The sequence below is a fragment of the Desmodus rotundus genome, unplaced genomic scaffold, assembly GCF_022682495.2.
Source record: "Desmodus rotundus isolate HL8 unplaced genomic scaffold, HLdesRot8A.1 manual_scaffold_246, whole genome shotgun sequence".
NCBI classification, from domain to species: Eukaryota; Metazoa; Chordata; class Mammalia; order Chiroptera; family Phyllostomidae; genus Desmodus; species Desmodus rotundus.
In genome coordinates this window covers 28,190-56,164 of record NW_026527309.1, presented here as the reverse complement: position 1 = coordinate 56,164, position 27,975 = coordinate 28,190, and the positions used below count along the sequence as shown (strand labels likewise).

General features: G+C 39.1%; 1 protein-coding gene across 2 annotated transcripts in view; it reads right to left on the bottom strand.

The window, feature by feature from the left end:
* SPAST (spastin) overlaps positions 1–27,685 on the bottom strand; it is a 48,216-nt gene extending 20,531 nt beyond the window's left edge. Inside the window, exons 1-4 of one of the 2 annotated variants that reach the window (XM_053917774.2) lie at positions 26,978–27,685; positions 12,065–12,151; positions 10,096–10,179; positions 2,342–2,437 (exon numbers count right to left, since the gene is read on the bottom strand). In XM_053917774.2, coding sequence (XP_053773749.1) covers positions 2,342–2,437; positions 10,096–10,179; positions 12,065–12,151; positions 26,978–27,386 — 676 coding nt within the window. In that variant the 5' untranslated portion in view covers positions 27,387–27,685. The remainder of the gene's footprint in view (positions 1–2,341; positions 2,438–10,095; positions 10,180–12,064; positions 12,152–26,977) is intronic. The other variant, XM_053917775.2, reaches the window with a different exon arrangement.
* Positions 27,686–27,975: the final 290 nt, after the last annotated feature.

The following is a 27,975-nucleotide window of genomic DNA, read 5'->3' as shown; positions in this document are numbered from 1 at the left end:
CATTTCCTATAGTATTCTTAACCCCCTCCCTGTCTATTTTCTACCTACCATTTATGCTTCCTATTTCCTCTACCTTTCCCCCATTCTCTCCCCTCGCACACCCTGCTGATTACCCTCCATGTGATCTCCATTTCTGTGATTCTGTTCCTGTTCTACTTGCTTGCTTAGTGGGGTTTTTTTTTGGTTTTTGGGTTCAGTCGCTGACAGTTCTATTTGTTATCACTTTACTGTTCATACTTTGGTATCTTCTTTTTCTTAGATTAAGTCCCTTTAACATTTCATAAAGTAAGGGCTGTGTGATGATGAACTCCTTTAACTTGACCTTATCTGGGAAGCACTTCTCTGCCCTTCCATTCTAAATGAAAGCTTTGCTGGACAGAGTAATCTTGGATGTAGGTCCTTGCCTTTCATGACTTGGAATACTTCTTTCCAGCCCCTTCTTGCCTGCAAGGTTTCTTTTGAGAAATCAGCTGATGGTCTTATGGGAACTCCTTTGTAAGTAATTGTTTCCTTTTCTCGTGCTGCTTTTAGGATTCTCTCCTTATCTTTAATCTTGGGTAACTTAATGATGATATGCCTTGGTGTGTGCCTCCTTGGGTCTAACTTCTTTGGGACTCTGTGGGCTTCCTGGACTTCCTGGAAGTCTATTTCCTTCGCCAGATTGGGGAAGTTTTCCTTCATTATTTATTCAAATAAGTTTTCAATTTCTTGCTGCTGTTCTTCTCCTTCTGGCACCCCTGTAATTTGGATATTGGAATGTTTCAGGTTGTCCCAGAGATTTGTAAGTCTCTCTTCACTTTTTTGAATTCTTGTTTCTGCATTCTGTTCTGGTTGGATGTTTATTTTTCCCTTTTGTTACAAATCGTTGCTTTGAGTCCTGGTTTCCTTCCTGTCACTGTTGGTTCCCTGAATATTTTGCTTTATTTCATTTTGGGTATCTTTCATTTGTTTTTTTCATGTTTTAACCAAGCTCAATCAGTTCTGTCAGCATTTTGATTACCAGAGCTTTAAATTCTCCATTAGATAGGATGGCTATTTCCTCATCACTTAGCTCTCTTTCTGAAGTTTTTCCCTGTTCTTTCATTTGGGCCATATTTCTTTGTCTTGGCACACCTGATAAGTTGTAAGGGGGCGGGGCCTTAGGTATTCACCAGGGCAGGGCAACCCTCTTTGCTGCACTGCGGCATTGTCTGTGGGGGAAGGGCCAGAGAGGGAACAATGCAGCTTGCCTGCTCATCTCTAGCCCACTTTTCAACATGTGAGACTGGGAGTTTCTCCCACTGCTGCAACCACCATAGTCCACAGGGAGCTCTGAGTCTCAGTTTCCTGTTCAGCCAGCCCAGCCGGGGAGGTCTGCTGCCTCAGCGCAGCCTGAATGGTATTTTAAGTCAGGCACAGGAAAAAATGAGAAAAGGCATATAGCTACTGATGTGGGGTACTGTACTAGAAAACCAAACTTCAGTGAGAACTCTTTTAAAGGACAGTTGAAACCACATGGAAAGATTTCATTAATGATCAACTGTCCCTTTCATCATTAGAAATCCATTTAAACTAATTCTTCTCTACTGAAATCTTGAAAGTTTTGTATTAATATGAATAAAGAAGGCAGCGGTTTTATAGTCTGAACTAAGATTTTTGTTTGTTTGTTTTTGGGGCTACAATTTAAACAATGTAATACTTCAATAAAATTTAAGTCTTGGACATAAAACAAATGCTGAAAATGTCACCAATAAAACTGGCTAAGATGTCAAGAGACCCTAGGAAACAAAGATTCTTCCCAGCAAAACAAAAAAACATTTAATGCTCTGTGAGTTCATATCCAAAAGTTCATGGAAAACAAATTTAACCTATAATAAGTAAGAGTATTCTAATGTTTCTCCTCACTATGTGAACTCAGCCTCAAGTTTTTTTCTTACAGGTACTATAAAACACTCATGTACAGTATACAGAAAAATTGATATGCAATGAAAATTGATACATAAAAAAATGAAAATTTCTCTTAAAAACATTATTTAGCTATCCCTTTAAAAAAACACAAACACTGAAAATACAATAGAAACAAAAGAATATAGAAAAATGAAAAGTGAGCCTTCAAATTTTATAATTTCAAAAATCCAAGCTTGGAAAATATGCAAATAAAGCATGATGAAAATGGCTATACCTTATTTGTTACATGTTTACATGCTTAATGATAGGAATACAGTATTGTCAACATAGCCCTGTGCAAACCAAAACCAAACAAAACTATCATTATAATATCAAATCAACATGATCAGGTTAAGTGGGACTTGACTTTGCATGCAGGCTTTATTATTTTACGTATTAGTTAACCTAAACCCACCTGACTGGAGATGTCCGTTGCGGCATGTCAAGTTAGTACTGTCATTATAGACGTCTGTTTGTGACTTGGAAAATTGCAAAACTGGTTGCAGCTTCTCTATGCAACAGAGGAGGGTAAGAAAGAACAAAATAAACAGAAAGAAAAAATACATAATGAAATAAAAGGTACGTGTGAGGATGAAAAATGATTCAAGGTGTTACAAGGTTGTTACATGATAAAAGTTTTGCATTTATATAAAATTCTCTTAAAAATATAATTAGTAAAAAGTCAGACATTAAAATAGCAACAGAAATTAATAAATGAATGGCTATGCTAAAAACATGTCTTAGTCAGGTTTGGTAACTGGGGGCAGCTCCATATCACTATTATCACCAGCAAATATTTTCTGAATATCTAGTATGTCTAAGTCATTGCATAAAAAGAGCAGCACGGAGATTAAAAAATGAATATTGGTCTCTATCATCCAGATATTTATTATATATAGTTGGCAACTTACAACACAATTTTTAAAAAAGACTGTGTAGCATAAAAGAAAGAGAACATTAAAAAGGCTCTACAGAAAAAGTGTGCTATTAGTTGGCTATGATTTGAAAACATAAGAGAAAAGGACATTTCAATAAAGGAGAACAGCACTTAAAATGATACAAAAGGAAACTATAAGGAGTGTCTAAAAAGTGCCATATTCAGCTACCTTAATATACGTCAAGCAAGCAAAGGCAATAAAGCAGAATGGAGGAAGCATGCTTCAGACCTGCGTGTGCAGCACCCTACGACCTATTCGTGCACACCTGTCCCCCCTTATCTGCAGTGGAGACGTTCCAAGACCTCCAGTGGGCCCCTGAAACCACACACAGTACCAAACCCTACACGTATTTTTTCCTACACATATAAGCCTGTAGTAGTTTAATTTATAAATTAGGTACAGCAACAGATGAACAACAATAAACTAATAAAACAGAGCAATTACTGTATTTTTCAGACTATAAGATGCACCCCCCCAATTTGGGAGGAAAAGGGGGGTGCATCTTATAGTCCGAATGTAGCTTACATTTACATTGGTGAAATACTATGTTATTTATGTTATTAAATATTTTACCACATTTTTTGCTTCAAAATTCTTTTTCCTATTTTCCTCCTCTAAAACCTAGGTGCGTCTTATGGTCCGAAAAAAAAAATCGGTATGATATACTGTAATAAAAGTTCTGTGAATGTGGCCTCTCCCTTTCTCTCTGGCAACTGATCTGACAACTAAGATGGCTACTAAGTGACCAACAGGCAGGTGGCAAATACAATGTGGATACACTGGACAGCGGGATGATTCATTACCCGGGTAGGATGGAGCAAGAAGATGTGAGATTCATCATGTCAGTCAAAGCAGCATGCAATTTAATTATACACTGCTTATTTCTAGAGTTTTCCATTTAATATTTTCAGATTGAAGTTGACCGCGGGTAACAAACTACAGAAAGCAAAACCATGGGTAGGGGGGACTACTACTGTGTATGAAGATTATCTCTAAAAATAACCCAGAGAAACTGATGACAGAAGCTGCCTCTGCGGAAGGGACGTGAGAGGCTGGGGTACAGCATGAAATGACTGCCTGCCATACTTAAGCTTTAAAAATGTTGTGGCATGCGCCTAAAATTAATCAAAAATTGAAAAGGATTATTTCAACCCTATCCCTACTTCAAATAACAACAAATTTTCTCATGATCCAGGTTTTTCAATCTAGCACCTGAAGCCCAAGAGGGTAGCAGCTTGAAATTCCCTGCCTCTCTGTATCACTGCGGCACTCTTTCCCCCTTTCAAGTCAATCCATACTGCTAGTTGACAAACACCCTGCTCTACCGCTTACTCACCAGTATGAACTGGCTTTCAGCTTTTCCAAGACTCTCAAGGAGTGAATAAAATAATATACATAAAGTCCCTACTCTATGCCCCATTCACAATAGTGGCTCAATGTTACATAATTTTATTGAAACATTCCCAAGTTATCATAACTGATTCTTTTCTTTAATCCTAGAAAGTCAATGAATACATGCAAAAATATAGCACATCTATACTAACTCTCCTAAACTTCCATTTCTAAGGTCAGACAAGTAGGCGCCATGCTGGGTTTATGGTACACCACACATGCCTTTGGGACAGGTTAAATAGCAGCTACCCTTTTTGCACAAAGCCCGAAGTACTGCACAGCTTTTGTGTCCTAGAACTGGCTGATACAATATACCTTGGAGCTGGGTTTTTTTTTTTCTTTTTGTTGTTAGTTAACAGGTAGGTCATCTGATTTTTCTCAATGATAATACTGTTCAAATCACCATACTGAGAAAGAAACCATTTGTGTTGGCAAAAGATATAAGTTAGAAAAAAACACTAATTTGTAAATGTCTTCTTTATCAATTAACACTCTCTTCAATGCAATGTAACAGAAGTTCACCTAAACATTCATTATACAATAAAAATAAACAGAGAGTAACTCCTCAAGCTTTAATAACTAATAACTAGGGATAAAAAGCCACAGAACTTGTCTCTTAAATGGGTAGGGTTTAGTTTTATATGCGTGGAAACACATATGCACAGTAGCAGCACACGGCTAATGTGACCCTGCGCCTATTCATTGTTGTTAAAGAATGTAAACTTACTTTAAAACTTCTTTTTCGAATGACTAAACATTGTATAATCAATAACTTAAAACAGTCACCTTGCTTCCTGATCCCCTCATATGCAATCCCCATACAATAATCTCCTTGAAAAGGAAATCTTACCATGTAACTGTTCTGCGTAAAACAGAACAGACCCTTTAGCAGCTTCCCATTGCCCTAGATCAATGCTCAAGCTCCCTTACATGACCACCAAGGCCACCCATGCAATCCAAAATTCACATCTTTACCAGCACCCTCCCCTACTCACTGCACTGCTTCTTGCTCCTGGGTCTTTGTTCATGCTGTTATTTCTTCCTGAATTATCTTTCTCTCAAACATTCTTTAAAAGCTTTTATTCATCTTTTAAATCCCCCTTTAGGCTTCACTTCTTTGAGGAAGATTTTTATAAAAAAGATTTTATTTAGTTACTTTTAGAGAGAGGGGAAGGGAGGGAGAAAGGGAGAGAAAAACATTGATGTATGAGAGATACATTGATTGGTTGCCTCTCACATGACCCCAACTGGGGACCTGGCCTGTGCCCTGACTGGGAATCGAACCAGTGACCTTTTGGTTTGCAGGCTGGCACTCAATCCACTGAGCCTCACCAGCCATGGCAGGAAGATTTCTTAGATACCTATTTTCCCACCCCTACGAAATATTTGTATATCCCATCATGCAGTGACATAATTTATCTGTTTATCTGCCTCCCCCACTACGTCATGACAGCCTTAAAGAGAGGAACGTTTTATCTAATATATCAGTAAATCTGTTTGTTCAACATTCAAATATAATCAAGATCCAACCACTCGTTCACTATTTCTCCTGATACCACCCTGGTCTTAGCCTCTGTCATTTTTCTCCTTGTGTACTACAGTAGTGGTCCTACTTATTCTCCCTGGTTCTCCCTTATGCAACATGATATAGCAAGAGTGACCCTTCTAAAATTTAAGTCATTCCTTTCCTTAAAATCCATATAATTGCTCCCCACTTTCGGGTAATAAAAGCTCAAATCTTCATGGTGGCTTGCAGCCCCTGTGTGTTGTTGAGAACCGCCACCCCCATTAGTTCTCTGACCTTCTGTCTACGACTCTCTCCTTGCTGGGGCACACTGGCCTCTTTGCTGTTCTCAAACATATCAAGCGTGTTTTCTTAAGGCTTTGTATTGGTTCTTATGTCTCTCTGGGTCATTCTTTTTCCAATACCTGCATGGCTAACTCATGTTAACTTCTCAAAGAGGCATACCCTGACCATTCTATTTGAAACTAAAAATCCAAACCATCTCCTGTACACTCCGAATCCCCCTTACTGTGTTTTACTTTTTCTTTTCTCCGCATATTTACCACCTTCTAATATAGTACATACTTTATTTATTTTTATGTTTATTGCCAATGTTAGTCTCTCCCTGCTGGAATATGAACTCTGAAGGAGGGATCCTTATTATTATCCTAAGTGCCTAGACATGATAATCACCCAATAAATATTTGCTGAGTTAATAAATTCAGTTTATCCCCTGGCATTTTACCTGGTAGAGAGGTAAATCCACACATCGTATTTTTCAGACTGTAAGATGCCTCCCCCAAATTTGGGAGGAAAGTGGGGGTGTGTCTTATAGTCCAAATGTAGCTTACATATACACTGGTGAAATATTATGTTATTAAATATTTTACCACAGTTTTGCTTCAAAATTTTTTTTCCTATTTTCCTCCTCTAACACCTAGGTGTGTCTTATGGTCCGAAAAATACGGTAACTTAATAAATGAATGAACTTAATAAACTTAATAAATGAACGCTGAACAAAGCCAAATTTAGGGAGAAGAAATAGGGTAACCTCATGCCGCCATGTATATAAGTATGTACGCATAGGAAAAAATAGCATACATAAGGTTCAGCACAATCTGCAGGTTCAGGCATCACCTGTGGATAGAGGGGAGGACTATGTGTAGTACACATGAACTCTTTCCCACTTTACCAAAGAGACCACATCCTCTCCAATCAGGCTGTCTGGGGAACTCCCAGGATCATTCCCCACTCTAATCAGACACCTATAGGGCATCCCACTTCTGAAAAGCTCCACTTCTTATCGAGCACATAATACACAAATATGCTCTGCTGTGCACTTGTGCACAGCTCTTTTTTACTGTCATTGATACATATAATCCCAGACTGAGTTCTCAGAAGACAGGAACATGCTGATGTATTCTATCCCACCCCATATTTTTAAAAGTAACATCTTTTGAGGCTTCCAGTCAAGATGGTGATATAGGCAGACATGGCTTGCCTCTTCCAACATCATCATCAAAATAACTAAAATACGGAACCACCATCAGTCAGGAACATCAGAAATTGAGTTGAATGGCAGTCTGACAACTACAGAATTGAAGAAACTACATCCATGCAGACTGGTAGGAGGGGTGCGGACTCTGAATGGGCTGGCCTCACACCCACGTGGATAAAAATTCGGGAGGGATATCTCCAGATGAGGAGTCACAGACCCACACCAGGCACCCAGCCCAGGATTCCAGTGCCAGGAAGACAAGTCCCCACAACTTCTAGCTGCAAAAACCAGTGGGTATTGAGTTGGTGGAGGAGGCTGCTGGAGCCCTAAGCAGTTCCTCTTGTGGAACCCACATATGGACTCACCTACTCAGACTCACTCCCTCCGAGCTCCCGCATTGAGGTGGCAGCTTGAGAGGCACCAGTAGTATAGAGGGAGAAACTGAAGTGTCTGGCACTGCAGTGAGTAGAGGCCACTGTACCTTTGCTGAGACCTCCCCTCATAGAGCTGGTAGGCTGGTGCCATATTTGAGACTCCATTAACCTGGCTAACACTATGCGACCCACCTTAGAGATCCAGAGACTCTACCCCACCCAAGCTCCTTTTCCATAAGAATGGCTGGTCTTGGCTCCTAAATCCTATCAAACAGGCAAAAGGTGGCTTCAGTGAGCCCTACAGGCAGCCAGATTAGAGTCACATCTTGGCTTCGCCTGGCTTGGAGAAGCCCAGCACAAGTAGCAGCCGTCTCAGATTGCTTTACAGCCCGGTCAGGGGGGCCCCAGGCAGAACACAGGTTGGGACTGACCTTGGCCTGCACCAGGTGGGAAACCACAGGGCCAACACACCCAGTGGACAGCTACAGATCATGTCTGAGCACCACCTCGCTGCTTCTGCACAGCTGAATCTCCACAGAGGGCAGAGATTGGTGGCAAGTTGTCACAGCCAATCCTGCCCTGGGTAAATTCCTCCCATTGATCTGCCAACAGCAACCAAGGCTCAGCTACAAGAGGAGGGTGTACTCAGCCCATACAATGAGTGCACCTCAAGTACCCAGCTTCGGTGATAGGGGAGGCTGTGTCACCGGACCCTATGGGACACCTACTACCTTAGTCCATGCTACCAAGTCAGGGAGTCACAGCAGCTCTACCTAATACATAGGAACATACACAGGGAGGCTGCCAAAATGAGGGAGAAAGAAACATGGCCCAAATGAAAGAACAGATCAAAACTCCAAAAAAGAATGAAATGAGAGATAAGCAATCTATCAGGTGCAGAGTTCAAAACACGGGTTATAAGGATGTTGAAGGAACTTAGTGAGGACCTCAGCAGCATAAAAAAGACCCAGTCAGAAATGAAGAATACACTAATTGAAATAAAGAACAATTTAGAGGGAAACAACAGTAGAGTAGATGAAGCCAAGAATCAAATCAATGTTTTGGAACATAAGGAAGCAAAAAACAACCATGCAGAACAAGAAGAAAAAAGAATCCAAAAAATGAGGACGGTATAAACAGCCTCATATGGGTGCCAGAAGGAGAAGAGAAAGAGCAAGAAATTGGAAATCTATCTGAAAAGACAGTGAAAGAAAACCTCCCTGATTTGGTGAAGGAAATAGACATGCAAGTCCAGGAAGCACAGAGAGTCCCAATTATGATGGATGCAAAGACGCCCACTCCAAGACATACCATTATTATAAGGCCAAAGGTTAAAGATAAAGAGAGACTCTTAAAACCAAAAGAAGTTAGTTACTGGAAAGTTGCCAGACGGGAAGGGGGCGGGATAGAATGGGTGAAGAGGTGAGTGGATTAAGAAGTACAAATAAGCAGTTACAGAAAAGCCATGCGGTGTAAAGTACAGTATAGGACATGGAGTAGCCGAAGAACCTATACACATGAGCCATGGACATGAACAATGGTGGGAGGATTGCCTAAGGGAGTAGGGGGTGCTGGGTGGAAGGGGGCAAAGGGGGAAAAATCAGGACAATTGTAATAGCATAATCAATAAAATATAATTAAAAAAGAAAAATAAAATCAAATTTAAAACTCCAAAAAATAAAAATAAAATAAAATAAAAGTAACATCTTTCAGCCCTGGCTGGGTAGCTCAGTGACAGTGTCATCCTGATACTCCAAGGTTGCGGGTTCAATCTCTGGTCAGGGCACGTATAAGAAAGCAACCAATGAATGCATAAATAAGTGGAACAACAAATCAGTATTTCTCTCTCTCCCTCTCCCTCGCCTTCTCCTCTTTCTAAAACCAATACATTTTTTTTAAAAAAGTATCATCTTTCACTAATGGGTACACAGCACTTTTGAGGATGACAAGAGACAACAACATCCAAATTATTATTATTTTTAATGTTTATTGATTTTAGAGAGAGAGGAAGGGGAGGGGGGAGAAAGAGACATCTATGTGAGAGAGACACATCAACTGGTTGCCTCCTGTATGTGGCCAATCTGGGATCGTATCTGTAACTTAGGTATGTTCCCTGACTGGAAATCAAACCTGCAACATTTTGGTGTACAGGAGGATGCTCTAACCAACTGATCCACACTGACCAGGGTCAAAATATTATTTCTTTTAATGCCTAGCTATTTTTTTAAAAGCTAGCAAGCCTTTGGTATAGATAAGTCAAGGCTAACCATGAGATGATAATTACTGAAGCTAAGTGAGTATCACTATACTCTTCTATTTTATATGTTAGAAATGTTCTATAGGTTAAGGAAAAAAAGCCTATGTCACATTTTCAAGACCATTGATCTATTTCCATCTACATTAAAAGTTCATTGAACACACATTTTAGATACATCTCATTCCAATTATATAATTCACTGATACCTAGAAGTTGTAAACGGTCCTTGGCCATAACCAAATTAGTCATCATTTTAGCTTGAAGGCGTCTAGCTCTTTCACACTGTTCACCTGAAAGAAAAAAAAAACAGAAAAAAAAACCCTTAAAATATCCAATGTTTCCCTACTGATATTGCTTCAAGATAAAATATTACCCCAGCTAATCTCATGGGACATTCGTTTTTATTAAAAAATTAAAATAACACTATTTTCACATAATACTTTTTTAAAAAGTTACAGTTCCTTATGCTGGTTTTAGACCTATTGTGGTCTTCATGGATTCTGAGCCGTATTTTTCCCCCTGTGTTTTAAAATCTTTGAACTTGGTATGTGTTTTACAACCAGTGCCAACTTACTACTGCCATCAGCGAGGCTGCAGCCGTCACACAGTTTGTCACTGCCTGCGTATGCACCATTTTGGTCATAGATATTAACACTGCTGTTATAGCTATGTCTAAATAAGATAGGCCAGCGAATTCAATAAAGTTTAAAATTCAAATTCTAAGTGATAAGAATAGAATGTGTCATGGTTTAATTGACATTGTTTTTTCTCTTAGTGACAGAATCAAAGGCATTATTGATTCAGTGAAATACTCTTCTTATAAACAATTCATTTTCTTCAAACCCTTCTATGCAATTGACAAAGAACAGCAAGTATATTTTGTGCATAATTCACAAAGTCATGCTTATAAACTCATGAAAGTCTCAAATGCCCAACCTCCTAGGTTTACTTGTTCTATTCTGGTCTCTTTTATTAAGTAGACCAGTAGCTAGAGAAGTAGTCAAAATAAAAGGGGACAGAAAAAGTTGGAAAATATTGGATACATTGTAGTTATCGGAGATTAACTGATATAAGTATCAACCAGCCAGACAACAAACATCCACTGGGTGGATTGACCCATGAGACTAAGATTCTTAGTCTACATATTATTTTTGCTTCTCATTTCATTTTAGTTATTAAACTGAAGTACTTACCCATGTGCTATACAATAGTCACGGCATAGTATTTAAGAATTCAGGCTCTGAAGTCAGTCTACCTGTGTTCAAATCCTGACCCCACCACTTGTTAGCTATAAGGCTTTAGGAAAGTTACTTAACTTCTTTGTATTTAGGATTATGTATTTGAAAAATAATGGTAACAGCAGCAGCCTCAAGAGTGTGGGGTTGGGGTGAAAAGTAAGAGAAGCATGTACAATGATGCTTAGGCACCTAGTAAGTGTGCAGTAAATGTTATCTGTATATAAAGATATTATACTCTAATTTTTTTTATTTGAGGTGACAGGAAAGTAAAGATAAGAAATAACTGCTTTGGTTTTAAAAAGCCAAGTGTGAATCAAAGTAAGAAAGACACTTACAGCTCATATTCTAACATGAAACCAAGCAATACCTACAAAAGCAAAGGGGATGTGTCCTTTATAATTGTTCCTACAAAACCTTCAGGGGAGGGGGGGTGGAAACGGGAGGGAAGTGGGGAGTACTGGGGGTTGGGCTGGGGTGGGGGGAAAAGGCAGAAAACTGTACTTGAACAACAATAAAATTAAAAAAGAAATAAAAGAAAAAAGAAGAAAGAAATTTGTATACTACTTCTTTAAAAAAAAAAAAAAAGCAAAGGGGAGTCTGTGAATTAACCACTCTTCCCTGCCTCAACCATGAGGAAAGGACAGGTTTCAAAAATGGCTAAACACAGGGTTAAACATCTTCAGTAATGGTGCCAAGAAGAACCCAAGTAACATACTTGTTTTTGCCTGGCTGCTACAGCAATCAAGTTTGAGCATCTCTGATTATAACTTCATTTTTAGCACAGGTAGTAACACATTAATTGTAAGTCTACAAACATTAACATTTTAAAAACTTAAAATACTTCTGTTAAGATAACTGGATTTAAAATCAAGGTAATCATGTGAATTTAATTTTGGATGACTCCTAAACAAATGTAAATAATGTAAATATAACTTACTTTGTCCTGTAACTATGACAGCTATTCCTTTTTCTAGTTCTTCAATACCTTTCTTGTACCATTCCACAGCTTGCTCCTTTTGTCCTGCTTTAAAAAAGAAATAATTAATTGTATATGTCACAAGCATAAAGAATGCACTAAATATCTCCCAAAGCATACTGTTATTAAGTGATACATGAAACAGAGGGCTGCGTTCAAATAAATTTGGGAAATATTACTATAGACTTCTTTGTATCTTTAGCATCTTAACAATACATGTGAATCTCCAAGAGGGGGACATAGACTTTAATGTTTCCCAAATTTTCAGGGCTGTGAGTTCTTTGTTTATCATCTGATGGTACTGATGCTTATAACCGTTCAATTGATGTACTGGGAAAGAAATTTTATTTTGGGAGAATTTCTTTTAAATAAAAGTTTTTTTAAATATGAATGTGATTTCAATAATATTGAGGGGGAAAAGAGCACTGTTTAATTGTACTCAAATCTGATGTAATCCCTCCTATATTCCTTGTTGTGTGCCCCTTTTCTAGTTTTTATTTCACAAACGATTGCATGATAAGAAATGGTAAATGAGATTACAAATGTAGCATTTAGTAACACATTTCTATTTTCTTTGAAACAAATGACTGGTTTACAACATTAATTCTTACTCTGAGTTAAGCTTTAAAAGGATCTAAAAATTCAGCATAATCAAAATGTGTGTAGGAGATTTTTGTAAAGTGGTAACAATTATATGCAAATCTCACTGGGGGTTTTTTTGCATTTCTTTTTCAATTGAATTTATTGGGGTTACATTGGCTGATTAAATATGTTTCAAGTGTACAATTCTATAATACATCATCTATATATTGTATTGTGTGTTCACTACCCCTAGTCTAGTCTCCTTCTATCACCATTTATTATCCCTTTACCCTCTTCTACCCCCCCACCTCCTTTCCATCTGGTAATCACCGTATTGATATCCAGGTCTATGAGGTGGTTTGTTTTGTTTTGTTTTGTTTTTTTGCTTAATCCCTTCACCTATTTTACCCAGTTCCCCAATCCCCTCTCCTTCACCCAAACAGCTGTCAGTCTCTTCTCTGTATCTATGAGTCCGTTTCTAATTTGCTTATTGTGTTCATTAGATTCCACAAATAAGTGAAATCATATGACATTTGTCTTTCTCTGCCTGGCTTACTTCACTCTGCTTAATACTCTCTGGGTCCATCCATGCTGTCATGGAAGGTAAGATTTCCTTCTTTTCTATGGCTGAGCTTTTTTTATCTACTCATCTGCTGATCGGCACTTGGGCTGCTTCCGAATCTAGGCTATTATAAACAGCGCTGCAATGAACATAAGTGTGCATATATTCTTTCAAATCAGTGTATTGGGATTCTTTGGATATATTCCCAGAAGTGGAATCACTGGGTTACAAAGCAGTTCCATTTTTAATTTTTTGAGGAAACTCCTTCCTGTTTTCCACAGTGGCTGCACCAATATGCATACCCACTAACAGCGCACAGGGGTTCCCTTTTCTCCATATCCTTGCCAACAATTGTTATTTGTTGATTTATAAATGATAGCCATTCTGACAGGTGTGAGGTGATATCTGATTGTGGTTTTAATTTGAGTTTCTCTTATAATTAGTAGTGTTGAGCATCTTTTCATATGTCTATTGGCCATCTGTATGTCCTGTTTGGAGAAGTTTCTTTTCAGGTCCTTTGCCCATTTTTTAAATTGGATTGTTTGGGGTTTTTTGGTGGTGAGTTCTTTACAAAATCTGTATATTAACCCCTTATCAGATATATCACTGGTAAATACGTTCTCCTATTCAGTGAACTGTCTTTTCATTTTGTTGATGGTTTCTTTTGCTGTGCAAAAACTTCTTTGATGTAGTTCCATTTGTTCATTTTTTCTTTTGTTTCCCCTTCCCGAGGAGGTACATCAGAAAAAGTAGTGCTCTGAGTCCAGACTGGCGCAGCTCAGTGGGTTGGGCATCCTTCTGTAAACTGAGGGGTCGAAAGTCTGATTTCTGGTCAGGGCATACTCCTAGGTTGCAGGTACTCGGTTGGGGATGTATAAGCAGCAACTGATGGATGTTTGTCTCCCTCTCTCTCCCTTCCCTTCTCTCTAAAAACGAAAAAAAAACTTAAAAAAAAAGAACAAATAGTGCTACTAGAAACATTTGAGATTTCACTGCCTACATTTTCTTCCAGGATTTTTATGGTTTCAAGTCTTACATTTAAGTTTTTGATCCATTTTGAGTTTATTCTTGTATATGGTAAAAGGAGTTGATCTAGTTTTGTTTTTTTTTTTTGCCTGTATCTGGCTGATTTTTCCAACACTATTCATTGAATAGACTGTTTTTACCCCATTATATGTTCTTGCCTCCTTTGTCAAATATTAATTGACCATAAAGGTGTGGATTTATTTCTGGGCTCTCTGTTCTGTTCCATTGATCTATATGTCTGTTTTTATGCCAATACCATGCTGATTTGATTACTATGGCCTTGTACTATCATTTGATATCAGGTAGCATGATACATCCAACTTTGTTCTTTCTCAAGATTGCTGAGGCTATCTGGGGTCTTTTGTGGTTCCATATAAATTTTCAGAGTATTTGTTCTAATTCTGTGAAATATGCCATTGGTATCTTGATAGGAATTGTGTGATTGCTTTGGGTAATGTGGACATTTAAATGATGTTAATTTTTCGTGTCCATGAACACAGTATATGCTTCCACTTATTTGTATCTTCTTCAATTTCTTTCTCCAATATCTTTTAATTTTCCAAGTACAAGTCTTTTACCTCCTTGATTAAATTGATTCCTAGGTACCTTAGTTTTTTGTTGCAATTGTAAATGGGAATCTTTTCCTAGCTTCTCTGACAGTTCATTACTGGTGTACAAAAATGCTACCTATTCCTGAATATTAATTTCTTATCCTGCTAATTTTACTGAATTCATTTATCAGGTTTAGTAGTTTTTTGATGGAGTAATATTCTGTTTTTTACTATTTGTTGATTTTGAGAGAGAGAGAGGAAAGGAAAGAGAGAGGGGGAAACAACTTGCTGCTCCACCCATTCATGCATTCACTGGTTGACCCTTGTCATGTCCCCAGATTGGGAATCAAACCTGCAGCCCTGGCGCCCCGGGACAACACTCCAACCAACTAAGCGACTCGGCCAGGGCATATTCTATTTATTGACTTGGTGGGGTTTCAAACTGCTATGTGCAGTTCAATAGTTCATTAAGCAATACGTTACTTGTGCACTTTATGTATATTTTAATAAAAGTATACTTAAAAACCGGAAAAAAAAAAACAGAGGAAGATTGAATGTATTGCAGTAAGAGTCCCAATACATTAGGTGAATAAGGTTAGAGATTAGTTTGTATGTAACATTCTTCCCTCTAATGAATAAATATTTATGTTTCTATAAGTAGACAAAATCAGGAAACTATTAGCAATCATGTGTCTAAGGGTAAGATTACAGAGGATTTTCTTTTTATATTTGTTCATTACTTTACTTTTGAGTATATGTTACTGTACAAGCAACAGAAATACTGACAATATCCATCTTTAAATAGTAAGTATAGACTAATTTGTGAATTATCTACTGTACCTTTTCATTCTTATATTAGTGGTGCCCAGATTGCCACGAAAAGGGTCAAAACAAGAATAGTCTGGGTTGAAGAGATATGTATGTTTGCAAGTATGTGAGTTAGAAGACAGAGATTTAAGTCCTTGCTTCACCATTTAATAGCTGTATGATGTTGGGAAAGCCAGTTAATATTTCTGAGCTTCAATTTCATTAACTAAAAACAAGATGACATTTCTTTTACCTAACTCTGAGTTGTGGCAAAGATCAAATAAAAAAAAAGTATGTGGCAATACTTTAAAGCAGTTATGAAGCATTACTTTTATTATTATCTTTATTATACTTGGTAAATTTGTTTATTGAACAATTTAAATTCTTCTACTCCTGAATTGTATGCACAGCTGTATGCTCCTGAATTTTGCTCATTGAAGTTACACAAAACCCACTGCTTTAATTTATCTGTTTGGTGGGTGGGCCAAACAGTCTGCTTAGTTTTTTCTGTAAAATAAAAGACGCATTTTTCATTTGCACCAATTTTATTGATTTGGGTATTTTGCGTATTTTGGCTATCTTCCACATTGTATAAAGTCAATTGTTCTCAATTAATGTCTCGATTTGGTTGCTATCAACTTCAATTGGTCTACCTGACCATGGAGCATCATCCAGCAAGAAATCTCCAGCACAAAACTTCACAAGCCACCTCTGAAATGTTCGATCAGTCACAGCACCTCCATACCCTGCACAAATCTTTTTTTGTGTGTTTCAGTTGCATTTTTACCTTTCTTGAAATAATAAAGCATAGCCCTGGCTGGTGTGGCTCAGTGGATTGAGTGCCAGCCTATGAACCAAAGGGTCATTGGTTCAATTCCCAGTCAGGGCACATGCCTAGGTTGCAGGTCAGGTCCCCAGTGGGGGGGGGTGTGAGAGGCAACCACACATTGATATTTCCTTCCCTCTTTCTCCCTCCCTTCTCCTTGATAAAAATAAGCAAAAAATTAAAAAAGAAAAAAAAGAAATAATAGAGCATAATAAGCCAAAAATGTTGCCTATTTTCTTCTATCTTCAATATTAAAATGGCTATACAAAAATTCGCAAATTTTGATGTTTTTTTTTTTAATGCACGCTGATATGACAGCTGTCCCAGTACAATCTAACAAAACTGTTTTGAATGAAGTTAAGACAACTAAGCGGTACTAGTCATCCTATGGGAAAAACCAAATGAACTTTTTGGCCAACACAATATTTAGTCCTTTTAAGTATCTGTCTACAAGCAATTCCAGGGAACAAATATATACATTTTCCTACACAATTTTCTGCAAGCAACTTGCAAATGTAACAAGTAGTAGAGTAATGGGTATCTTTACAGATCCTGCAGATTTTCATGTGTGTTAATCTCCAATACCACAGAGGCCATTAACTATCAAATTAACAGTCCCCTGATTAATTTTCTCAGTTTACTATTACAGAAAGGATGACTTCTACTTTGTTTTAATACAGCAAAAAGGTCATACATGCTTTCATTTTGAAACTTCAAGGTTTCTGTCTGAAGTAAAGACTTATTTCCCCACTTAACTGGGACAATTTTGAATTCCACATAAAGAAATCATTACAGTTTTGGACATTTTCTTTAAACCTTCATTATGTCCATTATTTTATCTTCTTTAAAGTCTTTTGTATTTACTGTGGGTGGTAAGTGATTTTAATTTTCTTCTGTGCATTATCTGTATTTTCTGAATTCTCACCAAGAGCTTGCATTTTCTATACAAGAGTACAAAAACTTCACTTTATCTCTTTTGTAATAAAAAGCTATGACATTAAGTGAGGATTGAGGTTAGCAGTATACTTCCATCTGTTTTTTTCTGAACTAAGACTCACAATCAGCAAAAGTATTTTTACATCACTCTTTAGTGATTCTTCTTCCCCAAATCTCATTGATATTGCTACTGTTTCCTAAAAAAAGGGTAATATAAACTGTGTATCAAGGTTTAACTATGTTCTAATATAATATAGTTCATAGTTCTAATATAGTTCATAGTTCACTAATATAAACTATGTATCAACGTTTAACTATGTTTTAATATAACCTCTAGAGGCTGTAATCTTAAAAAAGATTGTTGAATTAATAATATAGTTTCAATTTTCTAAGGACCTATTACCCACAGACAGCATTTTACAAACATTATCTCAGTGTAGTAACTTGCCTAAGACCCTAAATCGTTTCAATTCAAATATCAATTTGGAGAAGAGGCACTGCAATTTTAAAAGGATAAAATTAGGCACTGAAAGCTAAGAAAGAGAAAAGCAACCCCGACATCCAGGAGCTGGCCTAGTACTCCCAGGTAGGCCTAGGTGTAACTAGGAGCTGACCTGGCATTACAGCTAGACCTTGGTGTTCTGTTGAACATAAACAATTTCACAGGATATCAACTTCATACAAAGCCACTCTGTGACCATAATGGATAAAGACAAAAACAAGGCCACTCTATTATCATGTCTAAACACACAAAAAGGAACAAAGTCTGAACTATGAAATACCCCCTCTTCAGGCTAAGGAGTGCTTCTTAACCAATTACAGCTTTAGCCTCACTCTAGTCCCTTTTCTAGATCAGATTTATTAAAGTACTTAACTACAGAATTATTCCCAGTTTCTAACAGCATCCAGTCCAGAGGAAAACTCTGCTGCCTTAAATCCTCTTCAAAAATCACCTAACACAAGCCCAACTCCCATAATAAGTTCTTTCCAGTACCCTTTTCCTGAGATACACCAGTTTTCTATGAAAGAGGTTCCTCCTGGTTAAAATTAGTAAAACAAATCGCGCTTGTTCAACCACAGGTGTATGTGTGTTCTTCTAGGGGCAGCTGACTGAAAGGCACTGAAGAAGCCCACTTCAGAACAACAGATAATCCTCTCCTCTCTGTTGTAGCATACAATATCTGCAGAACAACAGGAAAGATCTGAATAAGTATAGCATATCTATGCTATTCCTATGTACGTGTAAAACATTTAATAGTCTCCCAAAATTATAGATTTTGACATTTTTCTTTCCTCATTTACCACAATAAACAGCTGCTGAGATGAGAGCATACTCAAATGTCTTATTGCTTACAATATCTATCATGAGCAGTTGTTAGTAAGTCACAAAGCAAAAGAAAAAAGGCTACATCATCATATTAATACTTTCACTGGTGTCATATAGGTCAAGGAAAGGAAACTAGTAGAAAAGTAGAAAATCTAAAAAAAAAAAAAAAGTAGAAAATCTATACTTTGCCAGAAGTAAAAGATCCAACTACTGCTGGGTGAGCAACTACTATTGGGGAATAAGATAGTGGGTTAGGGAAAATCCTTCTTCAACAAGTTCATGTTAATGTACTGACAATCCCTTGTCATCAGAATGACTAACAATAATTTTAGGAATCTCGTTGCTAAGTGAGTTTTAAAAGGTTTAACTGTATCCTACCTAAGGAAAAAAGTATGGACTTTTTGGCTCCCCTACTCACACAACCACCTTAAAATTAGAACTAAATTGTCGCTTCCCGGCCTTTTGGCTAAGACCAAATGTAGTTTCTGTTTTCATCAGTTTAACATTAGAAATAAATTATAGAACCACCATCACTCAAAACCATTAGAAATTGGGTTGAACCCTGGCTGGTGTGGCTCAGTGGATTGAGCATGGGCTGTCATTCAAACGGTTGCTAGTTCAATTCCCTGTCAAGGCACATGCCTGGGTTGTGGGCTGCATCCCCAATGGGAGGCAACCACACATTGAGTTTCTCTCCCTCTCTTTCTCCCTCCCTTCCCCTCTCTCCAAAGATAAATAAAATCTTAAAAGAAAAAACGGGTTGAGTGGAAGTCTGACACTATGGAATTAAAGAAACCACATCCATCCAGACTGGTAAAAGAGGCACAGATGTGGAGTGGGCTGGTCCCCCACCCACCAATGGTGGATAAATTCAGGAGGGATATCTCAGGAGTGAGGAGTCCCAGCCCCACACCAGGGCTGCCAGCACAGGGTTCCAGTATCAGGAAGATAATTCCCCATAACTCCTGCCTGCAAAAACTAGCAGGAACACAGTTGGTGGAAGAAACTTCTAGAGTCTCAAGCAACTCTTCTTTAAAAAACCCACACACAGACTCACCTATTCAGCCTCACTCCCTATGATCTCAAGCACCAGGGTAGCAGCTTGAAAGGCACCAGTGGCATACTGGGAGGAAGTGAGGGGTCTGGCATCAAGGTGAGAGCTGAGGGTCAGCTTTAGCACAGACAGAAAAGGCCACTGTCCCTTTTCTGAACCCTCCCCCAACAGAGCCACAGAGCTGGCAGTCTGGTGCCATATCTGAGACTCCATCAACCTGTATAACACTGTTTATCTCATTCTGGAGATCCTCTAAGACTCCTTGTCACCCTACTTAGGGGCCCACCAAAGCTGTTAACAGAGACTTCTCCATATGAATGGATGAACTTGGCTCATTCTTCACAACTTCCTAAATCGTCTCAAACAAGGTACAGCTGATCTCAATGAGACCCCAGTTCCCATACCTCTGGCTAAGTGGCTCCAGGTACGGCATTAGCAGCAGGCAGCCTAAATTCACAGTTTGGCTTCTCCTGGGAAATCTCCAAGCCCACCACAAGGAGCAAGCATCTCAGATTGCTTTATAGCCCAGGCAAGGTGGCTCCAGGAAGAACACAGGTGGGAGCTGACCTTGGCCTGCACCAACTGGGAACCCATAGGGCCTGCATACCTATTGGATAGCTACAGACCACATCAGAGCACCTCCACCCTGCCCTGCACAGCTGATCCTCTACAGAAGGCAGAAGTTGGTGGTAAGTTGTCACAGCCAATCCTTGGGGATGGCTGGGTAAATCCCTCCTATTGACCTGTAAACAGCAATCAAGGCTCAGCTACAAGAGGAGGGTGTACTCAGCCCATACAAAGGGCGTACCTCCAGTACCAAGCTTGGCTGATAGGGGAGGCTGTGTCACCAGACCCTACAGGACACCTACTACATTAGGCCATGCTACCAAATCAGGGAGTCACAGCAGCTCTACCTAATACATAGGAACATACACAGGGAGGCTGCCAAAATGAGGGAGAAAGAAACATGGCCCAAATGAAAGAACAGATCAAAACTACAGAAAAAGAATGAAACAAAAGAGAGATTAGCAATCTATCAGGTGTAGAGTTCAAAACACTGGTTATAAGGATGTTCAAGGAACTTAGTGAGGGCCTCAACAGCATAAAAAAGACCCAGTCAGAAACGAAGGATACACTAACTGAAAAAAACAAAACCAAACAAACAATTTAGAGGGAAACAACAGTAGAGTGGATGAAGCTGAGAATCAAATCAATAATTTGGAATATAAGAAAGCAAAAATACCCCCAATCAGAACAAGAAGAAAAAAGAATCAAAAAAAAACGGAGGATAGTGTAGGCAGCCTCTGGGACAACTTCAGGTGGTCCAACATTCACATCATAGGGGTACCAGAAGGAGAATAGAAAGAGCAGGAAATTGAAATCCTATTTCAAAATATAATGAAAGACAACTTCCCTAATTTTGTGAAGGAAATAGACATGTATGTCCAGGGAGCACAGAGAGTCCCAAAGAAGATGGATGCAAAGAGTCCCACTCCAAGACACAGCATAATTGAAATCCCAAAGGTTAAAGACAAAGAGAGAATCTTAAAAGCAGCAAGAGAAAAGGAGCTAGTTACCTACAGGCAAGTTCCCATAAGACTGTCAGCTGATTTCTCAAAAGAAACTTTGCAGGCTAGAAGGGATTGGCAAGAAATACTCACAGTCATGAAAAGAGGGACCTACAGCCAAGAATGCTTTACCAGCAAAAGTATCGTTTAGACTCAAAGAGTAGATAAAGAGCTTCCCAGACAAGAAAAAACTAAAGGAGTTCATCATCACCAAACCATTAGTATATGAAATGTTAAAGGGACTTATTTAAGAAAAAGAAGATCAAAACTATGAACAATAAAATGGCAATAAATATATAAGTATCAACAATTCAATCTAAATACCAAAGTAAGCAAACAAGAAGAACAGAGACAGAATCATTGATACAGAGAGGGCTTTGATGGTTGCCAGATGGGAGAGGGCCGTGGGGGAATGGGTGAAGAGGTGAGGGGATTAACAAGTACAAATAGGTAGTTACAGAACAGCCATGGGGATGTGAAGTACAGTACTGGAAATGGAGCAGCCAAAGAACTTAAACATATGGCTTATGGAATAATGGTGTGGGGATTGCCTAAGGGAGTGAGTGGGGTGTTGGGTGAAGGGAGGCAAAAGGGGAAAAACTGGGACAATTGTAACAGCATAATCAATAAAATACAATTTTTTAAAAAATCAACCAAAAAATAAATAAAAAGCTAAGACTAGAACAAGGGATAAAGTTCCTAACATTGGCTGCTTTTTTATTTAGTGCAAATACAAATAAATATTCTTAAAATGTGAAATGTTTACTGTATATTTAATAAAAGTTAATGGTATTCTCTGGGAAAATTATGATATTATCTAAATATCCATCAGAATTATTTCCTTGTTCTTATCATGGAAACTTTACAAGCATAATCATTAGGCCCAAGAAAACTGTCTGAAATCAATCTTTTCAAAATGGTGTCTAGTAGTTTTTAGAAGTAAAAGAAAGTATATTGAATCTGATTACTATCCTCTATTTTCCCCTTCTCAAAATAAATGTGGATGAGCATGTATTTTGTGTGCATTTTAAATAAAGCCCAAGGTTGGATGGATTATAAGAAAATATAAAATTTTATGGAAATTTATTTTTAATAAAACCTGATACTTTAATATAAACTGACTAGGAATAGATAGAAAAAAGATTTTAGTTAGACAAGTTCTGCCCTTGATGCTAGATCCTTCAGTCCTACAAGATCTTGAGAAACTGGCGCTCTCTCTTTGACACATCATTTTGGAGCCTTACTGTCAAGTCCCATATACTTGAAACACACCTAGACAACCTGTACCACTGTGTTACCCAGGCAATCTCAGGCTTGTCTCCCTGCAGGAGCCATGTGAAGCATGTAAGGTCACATTCTGGTTAATCCAAAACACCACTATTACACCCTCTTCTTTTCTCCCAAGTATCCAAGGGGCCTAGTATTTAGCATTACAAAAACAGAACCTGCTTAGTATAAAAAAAAAAAAAAAGTATAAAATTATGAGTCTGTTCACCTAAACTCTGTTCTGCTATGGTTAAGTTCACTCTTTAAATTTTAGTTTCTCCACATACATAATAGATATCACAGGCTATCAGTTTGCTAAGGATGTTCAACAATTTAAGAAAATATCCACAAAACTATTTAATTCCTTGAAAAAAAAGATATATAATATACATAAAAGTATATACACATTTATTCATCACATAACAAGTGTTCTCTTAACACATCTCATGGAAGAGGAAATGTTTTTCTCAAGTAACATTTAGAATGCTAAATGTTAGCTCTGCAAATTAACTGGTATCCAATAAACATTTCCTTTTATGTGTAGACCTCATAAAGCTCCGTATTAGGTGAACAGAATTTGCTGTACTTCTCCATTTAAAAGTTTGTTTTCAGCCCCGACCAGTGCTATGGGCACAGTCCCACAAAGCAAAAGGTGGCCGGTTCCATTCCCGGGTCGAGGCGTATGCCTGGATTGCAGGCCAGAGGCTACCAATCAATGCTTCTCTCACATATAGATGTTTCTCTCCCTGTCTTTCTCCCTTCCTCCCTCATCTCTGAAAATAAATAAATAAATAAATATTCTTAAAAAAAGATTTTGGTGTCAAACTTAGGCCTTTATACAAATTCAGGGTCAAAACTGAGTATGCCAGAAGAATGGAGTTCAAAATAAACATAGTGACCATATTAACCACATTCATATACGACTTTATAAAAATAAGATTTAATTTGGTGTTTATTTCAAGGCGCCAAATGTTTCCGTTAACTCCCCTATAGTCTGAAATAACCCACCTGACCTGATGAAATAAAGTGGCTCTCAGTACACTTGGAAGATAAGTCAGGTTGCTAAGGAGAATGGCATTGCATGACAACATAAGCCCCTTGATGGTTTACCAGAGAGTCAGGAAACCTTTAAAGACTGCATATCCAACTCATTTCTATTTGTTCATATATATTTTAATGCAGTGGGAAAGAGGGAGAATGAAATTCTCTTGGGATTAAGTTTTGTATTGTCTAGGCTGACTAAGAGGCAAATAAACTTCAAATGTGAACTCTTCTTACTATTACTGGATTAAGGCTAAAGTATTGGGTTGGCCAAAGAGTTTGTAACATCTTTTCTGTAAAATAAAAGACACATTTTTCATTTTCACCAATAACTTTATTGACTTGGATATTTTGAGTATGTCAGCTATCTCCCGCTATTGGCTTCTAGTGGGTAGAGGCCAGGCTGCTGCTAACCATCTTCCAGTGCATAAAACAGCCCCGCAGCAAAGGATTATTTGGCCAAAATGTCAATAGTACCATTAACTTCGCAAACCACTTTTGGCACGTTTGACCAGTCACAGCACCTTCTCCATACACTGCACAAATCTTTTTTGCTTTTTTACCTTTCTTGAAATAATAAAGCATAATACACTGAAAATGTTATATATCTTCTTCCATCTTCAATATTAAAAATAGCTGCACAAAAATTCACCAAAGTTTTTAAGTTTTTTTTACTGCACGCTGATGTGACAGCTGTCACAATCCAATCCAATAAAATTGTTTCAAATGCAGTTAAAGACAAGTAAGCACTACTAGAGCCATCATACAAAAAAACTAAACGAACTTTTTGGCCAATCCAATATAAAAACTTTCACTATGTACAGGAAAAACTTAGGTAGAAAAGAACTATGACAATATAAACTCAGTTTTACTTCAGATTTAAAGGAAAATGAATACATAATTTGTTTCAGTTTTAACTAATTTATTTTAGCATATGATCCATCAGTTGTATTCTGATGTCCACTTTAGAAACCGAAGCATAAAGTAAAAACCTTTGAATAGAAACATTATCAGCAGAAAGAGGGTGAAATATGGTGTACATGGATTGCTAAAAGTATACCATATTTTTCAGACTATAAGACGCACCTAGGTTTTAGAGGAGGAAAATAGGAAAAATAATTTTGAAGCAAAAAAATGTGGTCCTGTTCCTGCCTCCTATGACCCTGCTCCACCACCCCTCCCTTTGCCAGGGCGTTAGGTAAGCTACATTTGGACTATAAGACGCACCCCCATTTTCCTCCCAAATTTGGAGGGGGTGCATCTTATAGTCTGAAAAATACAGTACTTAAAAAATTATTTAATATGACTTAAATACAATAATAATTGGCATGTGAAATACTCAAAGTTAAGTCACCAGCATGAAACCCAAGGCCTCAACTCTACCTCTGTCACTTATCTCTCATATGGAACAGATTTCTCTTTAAATCTAAGAGCCTAGGGTCTTTTTTAGTTTTTCATACCTAGGTTTTCCTTGACCGGTCCTCTGATCGTACCTCCAAACTCCCATCATCCAGTGTTAACTAAAATTTCCTTGTATTTTCTGGCAGTCTCTTCCTAAACACAACAATTAATCTACCCTTCAACATATTCCCTCTAATCTAAACATCTTTGACCTAGATTAGTAAACTTCAGAGGACCCTATTATTAATAGGGTCCTACAGTAAAACATTACTTCTCTAGGTAGGAATGATAGAACCCTTCATCCTCCCCTAGATCTCTGAATGATCCTAAAAGGTGGTGAAGAATGAAGCAGTTAACAAAATACTTCATTCTGTCCTTGAATGTCTGTCCTTCTTTGAACTCTCTTAACCTTCACTCTGTCTGTATGTTCCAAAACCATGAACATATCCTACTTCTCACTCCTGAGTCCCACAAAGGACATAGGTTTCAACAAAACTAAATCTAAAACAGTTTCTGGCCCTGGCTGGTGTAGCTCAGTGGCTTGGGCGTGGGCTGTGAACCAAAGGCTCACGGGTTCCATTCCCAGTCAGGGCACAGGCCCGGGTTGCAGGCCAGGTCCCCAGTGGAGGCCACGTAAGAGGCAACCACACATTGATGTTTCTCCCCTCTCTTTCTCCCTCCCTTCCCCTCTCTCTAGAAATAAATTAAAAATCTTTTAAAAATACTGTAACAGTTTGATAAAATTAAAAAAATAAAACAAAACAGTTTCTGGGGTTGGTAGTGGAGAGATAGACTACAAATTAAGTGCAGATTGCTTTCTTAAAAAATGGACAATGAAAGAGAGTACTTAATTGAGCTGTGGAGGGAAAGTGTTCTTTGGTAGAGGGAAAAGATCGCAGCACACTGGATTTGAAGATGGAAGGAGGGATTTTCAAAATGTTGTAAGACTTTTAACTTTACTTATCATCTTCCATAAAAAAAGTTTCATTACCAATTAGCCCAGGTTTGGAATGGCCTGCTTTAATCTTCTGAGCCTTAGGGTTTTCATCTGTAAAATGTTGACACTCATAGCACCTTCACCTCACAGGGTAATTGATGGGATTAAATGCACAACACAAGGAAAGCTAAGGGCACAGTGCCCGGCACATAGACCAATGTACATTATCTTAAAAGAAATTTGAACGGTGGAGGATCCTTGCTTTGTTCAGAAACATATATCTTTAAGTTTTATTGTAAAATGATACATATAAAATTATCCTATTAATTCATTTAACATTTCGATTTAGGAACTTAGAGGCTGCCTTGAAATACTAATCTAGATAAAATCAAATTAATCAGGGGCAAGAGTTTCAGGCTAAGATAGAGCTATACTGAAAAATACTTAGGAGTTATTATATTGCTAAAGGACTGTCATGAAACTTTAAAAAATGCGAATTCACCTATAATCATAAGCAGCTGTTCCTTTCAAAATTAAGTCACTGTTTGTTCTTTTCTTTTTTTTTTTTTTCTGACACTACAGTACCCTGCTTTCATTAGAAGCCTTTAACAAGTCACAGCTCCTTCGCTATCAAAACCTTTTTTGAAAACCTGGCTCAGAGGAAGCCACACACTGTTTACAGAAAGGATCCGTGTGGTCACTCTAGGACAACTGTCACTGTCACCAGCACGTCTGGTATCAGAAGAGTAAGGGAAGGCTGGTGTGTGAAACAAAGTCGACAACTAGGGAGCCCTGAAAAGGGAGAGGTTTTAACTGAGAAACGCAGAGGATGAAGGTCTGACTGCAGGGAAGCAATCTCGCGGGGAGGATCAGTTTCCAGGGGTGCACCGCCGGCTCCGGCACGAAAGGGGCGCAGGTGTTGCCCTCCCCCGGCGACCCCACTGCTTTCTCCCCCGCGCCGCCGCCCCTTCCCCCGAGCCCTCCAGTTACCTTTCTCGTCCTCATCGATGCGCAGGGCAATGGAGATGTACTCGAAGGCCTGTTTGTGGAAAGCTCGGACGCGCTCGGCCTCTCCGCCCGGCACTGGCGCCGGAGGTGAGGCCGAGGCCGGCGCGGCTGGGGAGCTCCTCTTGGCGGCCATGAGGGCGCGGGAGAAGCGCTGGCAGAGCCACACGAAGAGGAGCCCCAGGTGGAAGGCGACTAAACGTAGCAGCGCGAAGCCTGCGAACAGCGGGTAGGAGAAGTAGTATAGGTTCCGCTTATGCGGCGACTCCGGCGGAGGGGCTGGCCTGGGGGCGGGACGGGCGGGGGCCAGGCAGGGGGGCGGGGGCCTGGGAGGCACCGGGCTGCTGCGGCCGCCGGAGCCTTTCTTCTTCCCGCGTCCACCTGGAGAATTCATTCACAGCTCCCACTGCCGCCGCCGCCATAACCCGCCTCCCGCAGACCGACGGCGACCAAGTGACGGCAGCGGCCACTGGGACGGCGAGGGCCACAGACCCCCGCGTTCCGGCCGGTCCCAGGAGCTCTGCACCTCGACGCACTGCTCCGCGGCCCCGCCCCTTTCTCTTAGCGCTGGCAGAAGCACTACCCCTTCTCTCCAAGCTGAGGTCGGTGGCTCCTGCCCCTCCCTCTCTCGGTCCTCTTAGCTGTGTCTAGTATCTCTGAGCGGTGGCCGCGCGCGCACGCCTTTCCGTGTCTTTCTCCGGCGCGCGCGCACGCCGCCGTCTTTGTTGACTTGAGCTCCTAGTGCGCGTGTGCGGAGTCCGCCCTCCGGTCCTTTCCCGAGAAACTACAATTCCCAAAGTGCAGTTCGGCCATACGTCGTGCACTGCCCCTGGGAACCTCTGGGAACCCCTTAGCGGGGAATACTGTTCATCAGTTCAGCGAAATACTGAGCTGCAGTTTGGGGTCGGTAGGCTTGTTTGCAGGGTGTCTATCTCGTAGTGTCGTCGTTTTCTTATGAGTATTTATTTCAGTATTTTCTGCCC